General features: G+C 45.3%; 1 protein-coding gene across 1 annotated transcript; it reads right to left on the bottom strand.

The window, feature by feature from the left end:
• Nucleotides 1-500: 500 nt before the first annotated feature.
• On the bottom strand, nt 501-14,596 carry galnt6 (UDP-N-acetyl-alpha-D-galactosamine:polypeptide N-acetylgalactosaminyltransferase 6 (GalNAc-T6)). Its single transcript, XM_080497188.1, has 11 exons — nt 14,499-14,596; nt 10,917-11,423; nt 10,228-10,400; nt 5,658-5,807; nt 4,788-5,022; nt 4,572-4,689; nt 3,420-3,620; nt 3,210-3,341; nt 3,037-3,138; nt 2,799-2,957; nt 501-1,214 (listed from the first exon to the last, which is right to left on the bottom strand). The coding sequence occupies exons 2-11, from the start codon at nt 11,396-11,398 to the stop codon at nt 1,101-1,103; spliced, it is 1,866 nt and encodes a 621-aa protein (XP_080353314.1). The 5' UTR covers nt 11,399-11,423; nt 14,499-14,596; the 3' UTR covers nt 501-1,100.
• Nucleotides 14,597-15,547: the final 951 nt, after the last annotated feature.

Genomic DNA, 15,547 nt, shown 5'->3' with positions numbered 1-15,547 from the left:
TACATTCCTTTCTTACACGGGGTTATATCAGTTAGATTTCCAAGTGCTGGAGACGCCAGATATCGACAGGGAGCGGCAGGATCAACCCTGGACCGGTCATCAGTCCATCAACACTGATAAGACGGATAAAACACACACACACACACACCCATTCACAACCATAAACCAGAGGAAGGCCACGCAGGAAGAACATGCAAATTATGTTCTCAAGAGCAGCTCTTGATCTGTGGTGGAAAGTAAACAAAATCTAGTAAAGAAATAAAGATTAAAGCACTTTGTTTCACTGTGAATTTTATTTTGGGAATATAATCGACAAATGCCACTGATTTGACGACGACATTTCATATTGGACATAGAATATATCCAGAGTTTGTAAGAGGTGACGGCTCCAATTGTGAAAATTTTAAAATATTTATTTGATGTGATCACACACACACACACACACACACACACACACACACACACACACACACACACACACACACACACACACACACACACACACACACACACACACACACACACACACACACACACACACACACACACACACACACACACACACACACACACACACACAGTCCAGTGAAACCTTCAGGAATGGCACATAAGAAAGTTTTATTTACAAACAATCCTTCATTCCACAAAACCACTCATTTAAAAAACCAGACATCTCTCGCTGCATTACAAGACTGGTACATAAATTCACATTTCAGTCGACGCCAGACAAAAAGTGTCAGTCGGTTCTTTTTTCCCCTCCGAGTTGCAGTGGAAATCCAGTTAATTAGGGTGGTTCAGCCCTCGTCGTGCTCAGCTCCACAATTCATCCCAAGATCCCCCAAAAACACCTGAGTTTATCTCATAAATTATTATTTTTTTTGTTTTTTGTTTTTAAAAAAAAGGGGTAAAACCACCCCGGAGTTCATCGACTGTTGAAACCGTCTTTACTTCGTTTTCCATCGTGACCATTCAGTGGTGGCTGGAAGCGCCCGGGCTCTGCAGGAAATCCAGCAGCATCACTGCTCACGTCACGGTCCTGAGGAAAGGGGGGGGCTGGGATGGGGGGGGGTCAGAGGTCACCGCGGGGACACGGTGGGAGGTCAGCTGAAGACCCACTGCTGGTTGCGATCCGCGGCGTTACAGGGGAGCATCTGAATCACGTTCCCGTTCAGCTGTAAACACTTTCCACTGCTGGGGTTCTTCAGGAGATTTCCCTGCAGAGTCACAAAGGAAAGCGGAAGAGGAATCAATACCGAAGAACTCATTAAGTCCATCCGAGTATCTGACATCTAACCGCGGGCTAGTTAAGTAGGCCACATGAAGATGTGGAAAGATGTGGTGTGAATAAAGCAAGTGTGTTTGACACCACCTCGGGAACAGGGGTGGATTGATATCCGTTAATCATCTCCAAAGATTAATTATTAACACGTGATGCCTTGTAAGCGTGTTAAGAAAAAAAGACGTGGTTTTACTGTAACTCATTGGACAGTTTTGTCTGGGCGGAACATCTTGCTCAACTTTAATTTGGTGGTCAAACACATTGAGCTTTAAACTAAACAGGCGAGACACGGTTGCAGTAACCTTCAGTTTATTTACAGGGTTTATTAGGAGCTGTGTGAATGAGAACAATGGGATAAAATAAAGTATATATTTATCATAGAGATAACTATAAAATATTACTATTAAATGTTGAAGGGACAGGATTAGATAAGCTTCCTTCCTTTCAACCCCTTTCCAGACATGTTAGTTATTTTATTTATGTATGCATGTGTGGATATACTCAAATATAGATCTATTTTGCCTCATAAAATATAAATGTAATCCTCAAGGGGTGTATATATAACCATGCATGTATGTGTGTATATGGAGTACAAGGATGCAGGTACACTGGTATACGTGTGTGATTGCACATTGTGGGGTTTTTTTGTTCTCAAAATGGTAGAAAAACAAGAAAAGCTTGAGTAAATCGCCGGAGAACAAACCCGCCCAGGTGCTCCGGAGGTCAGAAAGTGTCACATTCCTAAGCTACAGGCTCCTGCTGGACCGGACGTGAAGGTCTGATCCCGCTGACCGGTCTGACCGGACTCACCTGTGGGACCTCGCTTAAGAACCTCCTCGCCGTCGTCATGTGACCAGGAGGTCGACAGACCGACGGCCTCAAGACTCCAGCAACAACTGACAACTTTTTTGATGTCCGATATCTAGTAGATGTTTATGCGTCACGAGCCGAAAGGATCGACATTAATGTGTATTAAAACAAAAAAATAAAACATTTCAAAGATTTACGTTTTAAGATTCTATGGAAAAGATAAACTGGGATTAAGGTGCAGAGAATATAAGTTCATCTTTTTCTGCTCCATTTCCTTCAGAAATTTGAAAACTTTTGTTCTGCATTTCATTATTTTTTCTTTTTACAATGAACGAAAACACTTTAAACCGAAACTTAAGATGTTAAAGAAAAGGGAAATATTTAATTATATCTACATTTTCTTGAGATACGACAGTTGTAGAGGATTTAAAAATGTGGTCTTTTTTTATCTTCATTAATTAACTCCATAAAAAAAAAACCATCCAAATGTACTACCAATTCTTCATTTTTCCCAAGAGTAGAAGTGAAGATATTTATAAAACATGTACGCTTCCCGACGCTGAAATGAACGACTACGACGAACAGAAAAAACAGACTTTAGGTCAAATATTTCCAAGTAGTAACTGCTTATATGATAATTCATTGTCGCCACGAGTGAATCTTGGAAGTGCCGACTCGTCACGTTCGTCGTGGCGGAGGACGTTCTCACCTCTGTGAAGACCCACTCCTGCAGCGGGGAGACGCTGGTGCCTTTGCCCTTGAGCTGGCACATCTCCAGCTTCACGGGGTCCGGGTGGCTGGTGGTGTGAAGACACAGCTGCTTCCCGATGTTGTGACGCAGCTCCTTGTGAGACGAATACTCAAAGTACTGGAAAGGAAGCGGCGGAGCGGTTAGGGGTCTTTAGAGGTCGCCGGCCCCCCCCGTCTCCGGAGGCGGGTCACCGTACCTGGTTGCCTCCCATGTTGTGACACTGGTACATGATCATCGGCTTCCCGCCGTTGTTGTTCTCGCCGACGTCCAGGCAGTTGTTCGTCCCGAAGTTTTTAATCTGGAAACGACCGACCGTGAGATTCTGTCGCCTTCGAAGGGTTTTTTTTTGGAGGATAAAACCCGACTCACCGCTCCAAATTTTTCTGGCTGCAGGTCTGGGATGAAGGCCTCCGGGTAGATGTTGTGGAGGTACCAGGTGAAGTTCTTGCACTGCAGCGAATCTCGCAGCTTCAGGCGATCCGAGATGTCGCCGTATTTGTTCTGTCACAGTGACGACACGTCAAACCACTGACCCCGGCGACGCCGCCGCCGCCTCGGCCGCGCCGGAAAACCACTGACCTCGCTCGCCATCGTCGCGGCGTTCCGGTTCCGTCGGTAGAAGATCTTCTTGTAGTCGCCCATCCACACCTCCGCCAGTCGCACCTGGTTGCGGGTGATCACCTCCGTGCCCTTGGGGAAGGTGTGGGGGCTTTTGGTGCGAAACACGTGGCCCACCACCGAGCAGGGGATGATTTCCAGCTGACCCCCACACTGCCACACCTGCCGAGAGAAATCTGCATTTGAGTCACTTCTAGTTCAGTCCGAGTTCACCGAGAGTCGGCTGGACTGGTTGAACTGTGTCATAACAACATTAAAACTAAATGTTGAAAGTTATATCGTAGAAAATGTCAATATTTCCACAAAAACCAAACAATCCCTACAGAAAATTTAAATAATTTCTACAATAAAAACATTCTGGTGCAAAAATACAGTAAAATATCCAAAAAACTTCTCCTATAGCTGTTGAATTATGGGCGTTTCTACAAACTCATCCTGACAGGATTTCACTGAGGCCATTGATAGTTTTGTTTTCATGGCTCAGGTCTCAGTTTTGTGTCCGTCATTCTTAAGAAATGTGAGTAATTCCACCGAACAATTGAACAAATTTGCCAAAAAAACCCCATTAAATCTCTTCACTATGATCAAAACAGGAAGATGTCCAGTGAGTGAAGTAGGAATAATGATTGCATTTCTTGAAAAATGGGGTTTCGTTTTGTGAAATGGAATAAACACCAGGAATATTAATAATAGGATCAATTACAGTAATAAAAATAGTATTTTAACAGCAATAATAGTATATAATATTAATGGGAAATACAAGTACAATTGTTGGTGATGCATAAACTGTACATATACTTGTAAAGCTACAATATGAAATGATGTGGTTACATGTGTATCTATAATATATTATGTATAATTGTATAAAGTTTGTTAACAAGGTGAGGCGTAATAAGCGTTTAACTTCAGCCTGAACCCTTTTGGTCTGTAAAATTGTTAATCTCTTAGAAGAAAATTGATTTTGCTTATTTTTTTTTTAGAACACCGACCGAATGGGGTGAAAAAAAAAAAAGTCACATGTGCCTGAACGGAAACTCTGGCGATCCAGATTTTGCTCGACACTCCTGGATTAAACCGTCATCCCCTGGACGCATTAGGACACGTGGAACTGACCCTGAAGGACATCTCCACGTTCTCCCCGCCCCAGATCTCCATCTTGTCGTCGTACGTGCCGATGTGCTCAAAGTACTTCTTGGAGATTGAGAAGAGGCCTCCGGCAAACGTCGGCGTTCTGAAATGTTCAACGGGTCAAAAGGTTAGCCGGGGTCGCCGTCGAGGCTGAACCTTTAAAAAAAAAAAAAAACACGGATCCTGCGTAGCCGGCTTTACTTGACGGGGTAGGTCTCGTCCTTGCGCAGGCTCTTGGCGTCCTCGGGGATGGCCTCCCAGCCGAACGACAGGCTCCAGTCGAAGTTGCCCCGGTTGTAGGCGCGGCTGCTGGGCAGCGGCTTGGCGAACTGGAAGCTGTTGAGGTCGATGCTGCTGATTTCGGGGCTGACCACCGCCGTGGGCTCCTCCACGATACGGGCCAGCAGAGGCTCCAGCCACCCGTGGAAACACTCACCTGGAGACAGTCACTGGACAAATCAAACCTCCAATAGCCCCGGCAGGCGCTTGTGGTGTAATATGGATCTTTATTCTGAACATAAAAAAGAAACTTTTAGATTAATAAAACCGAAAAATAACCCAAATTGACATTTTGTTTTCTTAAATTGTAGAAATAAAGCCAATATCTGATTTAGGAACGGGAAACATTGATAATAGCGATAACAGTGTGCCTGAACACTACTATGAGAAAACCATGAAGCATTATTGCTATTATTGAATTTAATACACTCCTGAAATTTTTTTTTTTTTTAAAGCAATCACATCATACGTGGCCCTTTCAATCATTATTCACAATTTATGTCACAGGTGACGGCAGGACGAAGGCCGCGCTTCACTTCGTATTTGAAATCCATCAATTGAATCCAGTGTTTCTCCTTCAAACCCGCGAGAGATTATTAATCGATGCGTCACGACAAGTAATTAATCTGGTTCGTCCACTCAAACAAGCGTCATAATCACGGTGGATGTGCGTCTTCGTTGCGCCACCCAAACAAGTTTGAAAGACAATTACTCCCATACTCGGGTACATTTTTACATTTAGAACTTTTTAACTTTTAATTGTTGTGTGTGTGTGTGTGTGTGTGTTCTCACAGTGGGCATCCAGGAAGGTGAGCACTTCCCCCTGGGCGATGGCGGCGCCCAGCAGCCTGGCCGTGATCAGGCCCTTCCTCTCCTCCTGCCTCACCACCTTCACGATCTTCAGCTGACGCACGAACTCCTCCAGCCGCTTCCCCAGGTGCTCTGCGGAGGCGGAACGGGCGTCGTCACGTCGCGTCGCCCTCGTTTCATTTCAAGTCAAAAAGTCGCTTTAAGCTGGCTTCTTACGGCAGCGGGCTTCAAACGCAGAACTGAAACCAGGGCTGGTGTTCTAACAAAAAAAAAAGTGCCTTGACGCGTCGGTTAAAAAAGAAAAGGCAACTAGTTTTCACATTTATACCCACGAGAACAGCACCAGGAGAAAATACACTTTTTTAAATGAATAAAAGGGTGGCGAGGTGGAAACGGTGTCGGTAGAAGTAGGTCACACTTCCCCCCGCGTGGCGTCTTTAACCACAGCGAATGGCAGACGCTTTGTCAAGTTTCCAACCGGGTGACTGCCAGCGACTCGCATCAGAACAGACGATTCAAGCAGGAGGAAACGTCACGTTAATATCATGACGGCGATCAAGGGTCAAGCTTAATAAAGGGACCTAAACAAAGAAATAATTATCATAAAGAAATAGGCTTTTGTTGACATTTTATATTGGGAGTTTTAAAGAGCTCAAGCCATCATCAAATGTTACTGCGGAATGATTGTAATGAATGCATTATTTTATCAGAGGCCTTTGTGTTGAAGTGGCTCAACATTGATAACGAGCGGTATCTTCGCTGGCGTTGAGATTTTGCAGTGAGACTATGATTCTGAGCACAATAGTCAACTTTCCAGTGATTACTCACGATGTGCGTCACAGTTCACCAAACCAGAAAGTGGAAACCTCATGATAAAAAAATTGATGCATGAGATGGTCAACAGTGATAAACCGCCAAAAAAAAAAAAGAAAATCAAATTAAAAAAAATTCCCCTTAGACATAAATCACTCAGCAACAGAGTTTGCGCCTTTAAAATTTTTTTTTTTTCAACCAGTTAAATTAAATGGGCGTTTTAGTTTTTAGTTTAATTATTTAATTATTGACGCTTCACTCCATCTTTGCGGTACATCCTGACACACTCCAGACTGGGTTTATCAGAGAGGTTCCAGTGACCCGACCTGAACCTCATTAAACTCTTGTGAGATCGACTTGGACCGACGTGACCTCACGGCTTTGAGCGTCCTTAAAATATCCCCAGTGTTTCAAGGGTCACGTTTATTAAAAACAACTAAGAAACCACATGTACATAAGCAAACACAGCCTTTGCGATGAAGCTCTAAATTGATCTCAGGTGTTTCCTGTTTCCACTCGTCACCCGTTACGTGACGTTTCACTGGCGTCCTGCTGATTGAACGTTTGAAAAGAAACAGTCTATACAAGACTTTAACTTTCTCACCGCAGGTCTTGATGTTTAATTCTGCATTTTTTTTTATAAAAGCGCATGCGTAAAAAGACGCAGTGGAACGAGGTAAACATGGACGCCACGCCGGTCGGCACCAGGGTCACCAGATGTGACTCACTGTTTTCGGCCCGAACGACATAAAACCCACACACGTCAATAAAAATCTGCCCAAATCTCAGCCTGTGGGAATCATGTCAAATCCATAAAACTATTATATGCGTAATAAAAAAAAATTTTTTTTTAAATGCTATAAATCCACAAATGCATTAAATAAAGTTAAATCGTTAGAGTTTGGCTCCCTGTTGGGGGGAAACCCGTCTTGAACTCTGGTCAGTGCGTCGATGCATTTTGAACTGGTTGTTAAATACGAGGCGACAAAATCTGCTCCAGAAAACTCTTGACCTCAGACTTAGGGTGACGAGTCGTCTTTCTGCGAGAAACGACGACCTGAAGCACGAGGCCGAGAAAGACGAGACCGAGCGTCAACGTCTCCCATCCAGCCTGACGGAGCTCCAGACGCTCCGCAAAGAGGAACGGACCAGAGGGACGTGTGCAAAAGCTTGTGGTGTCACATTCAGAAAGACCCGATGATGTAAATGTTCCCAACAAGGTATTGAGCAAAGGCTGCGAGAGACTAGTGTATATGTGGTTTTCTGACTTTTACATTTTTTTTTTTTAAATAACTTCTCAGGTCATCGTTCTGGGTGTATTATTATGTGTAGAATTCTGAATATCAAAATACTTTCCAGATACGTCAACTGTTCCCGGCCTCGAGCTTGTTTATGTTTGGACGTTTTTAATCGTTGAACGCAGAGGTCTGTTAGTTTAGGCTTCACTTGATAATACTGCGACGTTCACATGCAAAGAAAACAACCTTTTTTTTTTTAAAACATTGAGCTCAAAACTTTGCCGAGTTACAACTATAGCAAACCGAAACTAAAACAAATTGGACGTTCACTTTCGTTTGATCTGCGTTTTCTCCCTAAATTCACTAAAATGTTGCGATCAGAGTTTTTTTTCCCCCTCCAGCCTCCCCTGTTTGCTCATCGTGTGCAAGCTGTTTAGGTCCCAAGCAATCGCTGCTCCAGCTTATCTTATCAAAGCCGAGACGGCAACTGGAGCGCTGCCGTGAAAACCGAATGTCAAGTACCAAAAAAATAAATAAACAAGTGATGCGTTGAGAAGCTTTAGAGGTCAAATAAGCTTTGAAAGTTAAAAACGGGGGCTGATTTCACAATGAAGACAGATAATTAAGAAAAATGGACGACGCCCTGCACTAATCCTTACAAATGTTGCTCCATCCTTGAAACCTGTGCTCGCTGACAAAGTGGGATTTCAACACATCATCAAGGCTTCTGGAAAGAGCCACAAATCCAGAGAGTGAACCGCTGGACCCACAGGCAGCTCACCGGACGACGCCGTCAACAAAACCCCGTGAAGTCATGAAGCGAATCGCAGGTTAAAAATGGAAGGAAAAGGTTTCAAGTGTCTGAAGAGGTTCGACTGGAAAACGGGTTAAAGCGGTGATGACCAGTCGCTGTGCGGGAAGGACACGCTGCCGTGCACGTTTTAAGAAATCACTCAGTTTTTAAACACACCAGGCAACAAATAATTCCAACCAAGGACGGAAACATCTATTTTTATCCATATAATTACAATTTGATGAAAAAGACTTAGCGGATTTATTAATCTTAATGTGTTACTTTTATAACTTGATAATAATTTGGAGCAAATTGGGTTGATATCTGAGTATTCATGAGGCTGCAGTCACACTGCAGGTCTTAGGGGTAAATATTGATGGTCGGCGCCAGGGTTGCCAGATCTGACTGACCGTTTCAAGCCCAAACAACGTAAAACCTCCATTTAAAAACCAGCCCTCTGTCTCAACCTCTGCAGAAATCACGTTTTCAGACTATTATGGGTGTAATAAAGAACAGGCTATAAGCACCCGACTGCACTAAATAAAGTCGAAAGGTAAGAGAACTTGGCTCCCCTGGGGTGGGGGGGGGGGGGGGGGAGACACACCCAATCTGGCAACACAGAGCATTTACCGTCATTTACAGACTACAAGCCGCGAATTTTTTCCACACGTTTGAAACCTGCAGCTTAAACAATGACGCAGATGATCTATGGATTTTTATGGGTTAACAAGCTTCATGCCAGCGATACGGGTGATGCATTCAGGTGCATCACGTAACTTCGACATTTTCTTAAAATTGGTGGGTGCAGCATATATTCAGGTGCGCAAAATCCAAATTGTGACGTTCACGCCGTCAACAAAACAGAAAGGACGAGTCGCTTGAGAGCAGAAAGTCAGAATTCTGTGGTATCCGCCTGCAGGCGTGGCCAAACATGGCCCTCGGACTAAAGGTCGTCTTTTCTACGTCTTCAATAAAATACTCAAAGTTCCAGTGATTCAGAAAAATCTCTGCTGCTGTCCTGCAGCATAACGAACCAGTTCCTCCACATTTTTCGAAAGAAATCTTTCATGGAAAGACTCGTTTTGTCGTAAAAAAACCTCTGAACTCAAAGTGTGTGTTCCTCGCTCACTGTTTGCTTTATAAGGTGTGTTTGCACACGTCAGGTTTGAGCCGACGAAACCAAACACGGGTGGATTTGCTTCCTTGGTGTTTATAAAAAGAAGCAAGACTCTTCGACTGTGACGCACTTTTCCACCAACGAATTCAGACGACAAACTTTGATTATTCTCCCTCTTTTGGTCACATTATAAGAGTGACGCCGCGTCGTCAACGCTGCTTTACATCAACCACTTCTTGTACTAAACAGACGTCTGCAAGCCCTCGATCTGTGTGAAAGCTCCGATTTGGATTTTTCCCCACATCAGACCCAACTCCAAACTCTCTTCCCTTTTAATTTTGCTTATCTCGTGCGTTTGTGTGTCGTTTATTACACACGTCGTTTTATGGTTTCAACTTTATTCCTACAGAGGCTGAGATTTTTTTATTTTTTTTTATTGAGGTGTGTCGGTTTGACGTCGTTTGGGCTGAAAACGGTGAGTCACATCTGGCAACCCCAGTGCCGACGCGTTTGAAACGTAAAGTACATGGACCAAGGCCTGCAGCGTGAGGCTTTCCCCGATTGCCTCGATTCATCAGCGCCTCGCCGCACCTGCAGTACTGGCGTCGTCCACCATGATGACCTCTTTGAGCAGGACGGCGGGGGACGTGTGCAGGACACTGTAGACCGTCCTCAGCAGCGTGGACCAGGCCTCGTTGTGGAACACGATGATCACGCTGGTGGTGGGCAGAGCCGGGCAGCGGCGAAACTTTCTCTCCACGCACCTGGGCGAGGGGGGGGGGGGGGGGGGGACACACAGACAAAAAGAAGCGTGTTGTGAGCAAGACGCTTATCTGATGAAATGAAAGTCGCGGAAGGTTTCGCACGCGGCCACGTGTAACATATCGGTGTTTGCAGACTCTCAAGGGCTCAACAAGCACTTAACTCAATAAGCAACGATGATTAACAAACTGCCAGGCGCTACTGGAAGACTATGGCGGCAAAAAAAAAAAGGCCTATTAGGCTCCGCAGATAACAAGTTGGACAAACATTCCCAGGGAAAGTATGCAAAACACTGATAATGCCGACAGCGCTGCTGTGCTACGATGGCGTTCCGCAGTCACGGCAGGGCTTCACATAGGACAAAGCATTTCTTTAGGGAAATAGAAAGGGGAAGAAAAAAAAAAAAAAAAAAAAAGGCATGTAAATTATTTACGTCCCCCGAGCGTGACCGGAGCCACGACGCAGGGCGTAATCTGTGCAAATGTCAGCGAGAAGCAACAGCAGATAAAAGTCCTTACTCCGGGGGCCGGGTGTCCTCCCCGAGGCCGCGGCTGAGCGAGATGCGGTCGGTGGCGAACTGGTTGAAGCAGTGCCGGGTCATGCCCTCGTCCTTCTCCTTCTGCTCCTCCGGGGACAGGACCACCTGGAGGAAGGGTTTCCCGTCGGCCCCGGGGCCGTTGGGGTCCTGCGGCGGCCGCTCCAGGTGGGGCCTCAGCTCGGCCCCGGTGTAAAACCCGTCGGGGCAGTTCACGTCCGGGGTGGGCCGCCGCTGCTCGACCGGCGGCGGCTGCGGGGCCCGGATCTGGAAGCCGATGTTGTTGACGGCTTCCCGGACGATCACCATCACCTTGTCCTTCCTCTGCACCAGCTCCTGCAGCCAGGGGTCGGCGGCCGACGAGGAGCTGACGTCCTTCTGGAGGACCACCAGGACCACCATGAAGAGGGTCCCCCCGAGCAGCGCCAGCTTCAGGGGGGACAGGCGCCGGCGCCACAGACGCATGCTTCAGACCTTATCGTTCCCGTCACTGCGAAACAGAAACGAGAAGGTAAAAAAAAACAACGTTGAGACCGTGTGGAGGTTTCAGAACCGGCTTTAAAAAAAAAAAAAAAAATAAATAATCTAACTCTCCCTTAACCTCACGTGAAAGTTAAACCTGAGTCAACTCTCCTCTTAGGAAAAAAAAAAAAAAGACAGAGGAAATTCCTCAAACCGGTTTGTGCGTCTCGGCGTCATAGTAGCTGGTGAACGAGTCCGCCTCGCTCCTCCGCCCCATCCGTCCCTTCAGGAAACGGTCCCGCGGGGCGGGTGAAGCAAGCGGGGAGGAGGCGAAGGTGAACAAACACACCACACCTCTCGGTAAACACCTGGACTCACCTGCTCGGGCCACAGTCCTCCAGGGACCCACGTGGCGCCGGGCGAATCGCGACAGTGGCAGGTAACGCTCCCGGTTAATGAATTACAAAGACTCCCGGTGACCATGAGCCGTCAGCCACCGAGGGAAGTGAAGCATGATGGGATCGCCAGCTCAGTCAGTCAGTCACGGTGGAATCGGAGGAGGCTGCTTCCCCCACATGTGAAACAGGAGATCCTTGCCATGCAGGAAAGTTGTGATTTTACGTCATCGCTGTTCAGTAAGAGCCTCATTCATGCAAAGGGACCGTTTCTATCCATATTCATCATCTCCTGATAATTTTATCAACTGATGTTTTGGGCGACATCAAATCAAGCGGCATCACTTCTTGCATCACCTGCAGAGGAAAAACACTAAAACCTTCCATCAACTGACTTCCTCAAAAACGTTAGATCATAGTTGTGATCATGACTGTGAAAAAGACTATGTACTTGTTGCTTTGGCACACATTGAAGATATGGCTCATTTGAATCCCAACGGCTTCTGGAATAACGTTTCAGTGTGAAACAAAACTGTCAAAAAGTGTCCTAATGTTCACACAGCTTGGTAAAACCCATTGAGTCAGGATCGGCGAAGTCTTGTCGCGTTGTCATATGATGCATCAAGTCCTAGATCAGAGCTTCACTTGTACCGAATAATGGTTCAACTAATTCTCAGGCGTTTATAAAAAGAACGCCAGGACCTCTGACCTCGTGCCTGAGATCCACCGTGAGACCAAAGTGTTCGTCATCAAGAGGCTGACGACCAGAACCCCTGCCGAGGTGGCAAACACCTTCGCCGTGTCTCGGCGTCAAGTACAGAGGAGAAGAAGAACGAGACTTGAGACGTTTCTGACAAGTCCAGGTCAGGCAGACCTCGCAAGACAAACCGATTGTCGGCTGGGAGATCCAAGACACGCTCACGTTCCGCTGCAGCAGAGCTTCACCAGCATGGATCCCAGACTCACCCAGGAAACGGTCAAGTTCCGCGGCGGGAAAAAGTTAGTCTGGAGTTCAATCCAGTATGGAGGTGTGAGACAGGAAGGCAACATCAAAAGTCTGAAGTACCAAGAAATCCCAGCTGCCTCTTACATTCCCCAACTATTAAAAACAAAAAGGGCCAAATTCTGCAGCAGGACGGCGCTGCATCGTACACCTCCACCTCTACGTCAAAGTTCCTCAAGGCGAAACGGGTCAACCAAGGTGCTCCAGGATTGGCCGGCCCAGTCACCTGACATGACCAGTGAGCATGTCACGGGTCGGATGAAAGACAAAACCAAACAATCCTGATGGAAGTCTGGGAGGCACGCAGCAGGACCGCTTTCTTTGCTGCTCCTGACGACCTCGTCAATAAACTGCACGAGTCTGCATGGTCCTTCAAGCTCACTGAAGTCATACAAGATATTGAATTATGTCCTCACAGCACCACGACTTCATTTATTTCATGTTATGTGGAATATTTGTGTATTTGAAGTAAATTATATGTTCACTTTTCACAATACTTTCTGTAAATCGTCATTACATGATTAACATTTAAAATTTATTTTGGTAGGTGAAGCATCATTTGGGAGGGTTTGAGCTTTAATATGAGCCGCAATCAGTAAAGAAATTCAGGGTAAATTGTGCAAAATCTATTGAGGAAGTTCGTAACAAGCAGTTAATTTTTTAATTACCTGATGACATTAAGGGTGTAGAACTTTTGTCCCGTGAGATGAAAAAACAGGCGGTGAGAGTCAGTTCAGTCTCCAGGAGGAAAAAACAACAACTTTACGTTTCCTTTTTCTCCTGAAGTAACTGCTGTTACGCAAGATTTATGACCGTAGAGCCTCCTGAGCCCAGAGATCAGTGCTTATAGTCCCGCCACCTCACACTGGGATTACCCAGTTGGCCACGGTGACGTTTCTGTGTGGATGTTTCCATGTTTTCTCTGTGGCGTGTGGGTTAGACGCTCTGAGAATTGAGGCACGGTGCTCAGAAGGTCACAGGTTTGACTGTTCCACTGCTCCCATCAGTTCCCATCAGACATGTATGCGAAGGGTTAAAAGCAGGGAAGTCGTTTCCCCAGAGGACCTTATGGAGTCGTCATTGCTGGACTGTTTACGTTCATCCAGCCGACTGGAGGCACAGTTCACCGAGACATCACACAGAAAACAACAGGAAAACAACAGACTGGCATTTACAGGAAACTCTACAGTCACATGTTTGATCCACACATGAAGGACAAGACGATATAACACTTGTCCCCGCTTGTTAGAGACTTTTATATTGTATATAATACAGATGCTGAATGTGATCTTTTATGGTTTATTTTAGAGTCCTAATTTGATTCTATTTAACTTTATTCAATAAAACTTTGAAGCATTTTTGTGTTTTCATAAAGTAATTTCTGGGTTTAACTGATTTATTCTCAAACTTTCGCTGAAAAGTGTCATTTTGAGTCATTTATCCAGCAGAAACGATGATTCTGAAGACTTTAAAGTAATAGAAGTAAGACAGCAGAGTGAAATAAAAAATAATAAATTTTTTTAAAAAGCCTCAGCAGAATGAGAAGAGGAAGGAACGAACAAGTTCCTCTCGTGCTGCGGCCGTTTCACCAGGAAGTCACCAAGTCTCCGCAAGATTTCATCTCGTCTCACGCATTAATTGAACAAATTGACCAGAAGGACCGCAGCGCGAGGCGCCGCCGGTTGATTAACGCGTCCGGACTCACCTGACCTGAGAGCCGGCGTCGCGCTGCGCACCTGCTCGGGACCCGCTCGCGACTGGTCGCCGGTCAGAAGTTGGGAGCGACGACGTTCCGGTTTGTTGAAAGCTGCCAAACCGGAGCCGAGAGAGGAGGCTGGAGCTCCGGAGCGCGGCCCGCTGACGAACAGGTGCCATTAGGCGGAATAATTAGTTAAAGTGAGTCCCCTGCTGGCTGCGCGTCCCGGAGCGTGCGCCTCCACGCGCCTCTCAGACGCGGTGACGTCACGGGCGTCGTCCACCGCGATGCGTTGGAAGCTCAATAGGTTTCTCAATCAAGTTTTTTTTTTTAAAGTTTTATCGCGCAAATAAATCACTGTGCTTGAACTTCCCTTGAACTTCTGTGTTTGTTTATTTAACAAATATATATATATATATATATATATATATATATATTATATATTATACATAAATATTATACAGAAGTATAACAAATATGGATAAATAAAAAGTGGAGAATCGGTCCGATGAATTGATGAATTTGTTTTTTGATTTAAAAAAACAAACAAAGTCAAAACTTCTTCCAAGACACATTAAGCAAATCCACTGGCTCTGATCCAGTTTGCATGGACGAGAAAATGCAAAAAGAGGAGAAACCGCATGCCGCCTGTCTAAGAAAACGATCCTTTCTGTTTCAGTTTATACAAATCACATGAGATTGAGTCTTATTGTTACTAGTGTTGCTACTATTGTTTTAATGTTTTTATGTTGCCTCTTATATTTTTATTTCAACGTACAGCACTTTGTCTAAGCTACGGCTGCTTAAAGCGCTTTATAAATAAAGTTGAGTTGAGTTGAGTTGAGTTGAGTAGTGTTCCACCTGTATACTGGCTTCAAAATGCATGTTTGTTTGTTTTTTTTTAACACTGGGAGAAGAGTGAGAACATTGCAAACTCTACACACAAAGGCCTTGGAGCCACACCTGGAATTGAACCAGGAACATTCACGCTCCTGCTGTACAGTATGTTTCTGTAATTATGTTTGTAGTGCCACGCAGGATATATTGAACAAATCTGA

This window comes from Blennius ocellaris, assembly GCF_963422515.1.
Source record: "Blennius ocellaris genome assembly, chromosome: 5".
NCBI lineage: Eukaryota > Metazoa > Chordata > Actinopteri > Blenniiformes > Blenniidae > Blennius > Blennius ocellaris.
This window is presented reverse-complemented; position numbering and strand designations above follow the sequence as displayed.